General features: G+C 51.8%; 1 protein-coding gene across 1 annotated transcript in view; it reads left to right on the top strand.

Annotated features, from left to right (window-relative positions):
* Nucleotides 1–8: 8 nt before the first annotated feature.
* TRMT2A (tRNA methyltransferase 2 homolog A (S. cerevisiae)) overlaps nucleotides 9–450 on the top strand; it is a gene marked incomplete at its 5' end in the record, with an annotated part of 7,998 nt that continues 7,556 nt past the window's right edge. Inside the window, 1 exon segment of the mRNA XM_010023563.1 lies at nucleotides 9–447. Within this exon segment, the coding sequence (XP_010021865.1) occupies nucleotides 9–447 (439 nt within the window).

Genomic DNA, 450 nt, shown 5'->3' on the forward strand with positions numbered 1-450 from the left:
ACATTAAGGGAGACTTGTTCACCTCCGAGATCTATAAATTAGAAATACAAAACCTTCCCAAATACATCGGGTTTAATGATGTGAAAAAGTTCCTTGCCAAATACGGAGTCAATCCGCACAAGATAAAACTTTTCGGGAGGCAAACGTTTGCGTTTGTAACGTTCAAGAGTGAGGAGGAGAGGGACCAGGCCATGAAAGTCCTGCACGGGGTGTTGTGGAAGAGCCGGCACCTCAGCGTCAGGCTGGCCAAGCCCAAAGCTGACCCGATCGCCAAGAAAAGGAAGAAGGAAGAGGAGATGGAGCAGGGAGAGGTGAAGCGTCCGGCTCCCTCCAAAGCCGGCGGGGAGGAGCCCCTGAGCAAGCAAATAGCAGATGTCGTGACCCCGCTGTGGAACGTGCCCTACGAAGAGCAGCTGGCTAGAAAGAAGCAGGACAGCTAAAAAATGCAGC

Source organism: Nestor notabilis, unplaced genomic scaffold (genome assembly GCF_000696875.1).
Source record: "Nestor notabilis isolate BGI_N333 unplaced genomic scaffold, ASM69687v1 scaffold6931, whole genome shotgun sequence".
Classification (NCBI taxonomy): domain Eukaryota; kingdom Metazoa; phylum Chordata; class Aves; order Psittaciformes; family Psittacidae; genus Nestor; species Nestor notabilis.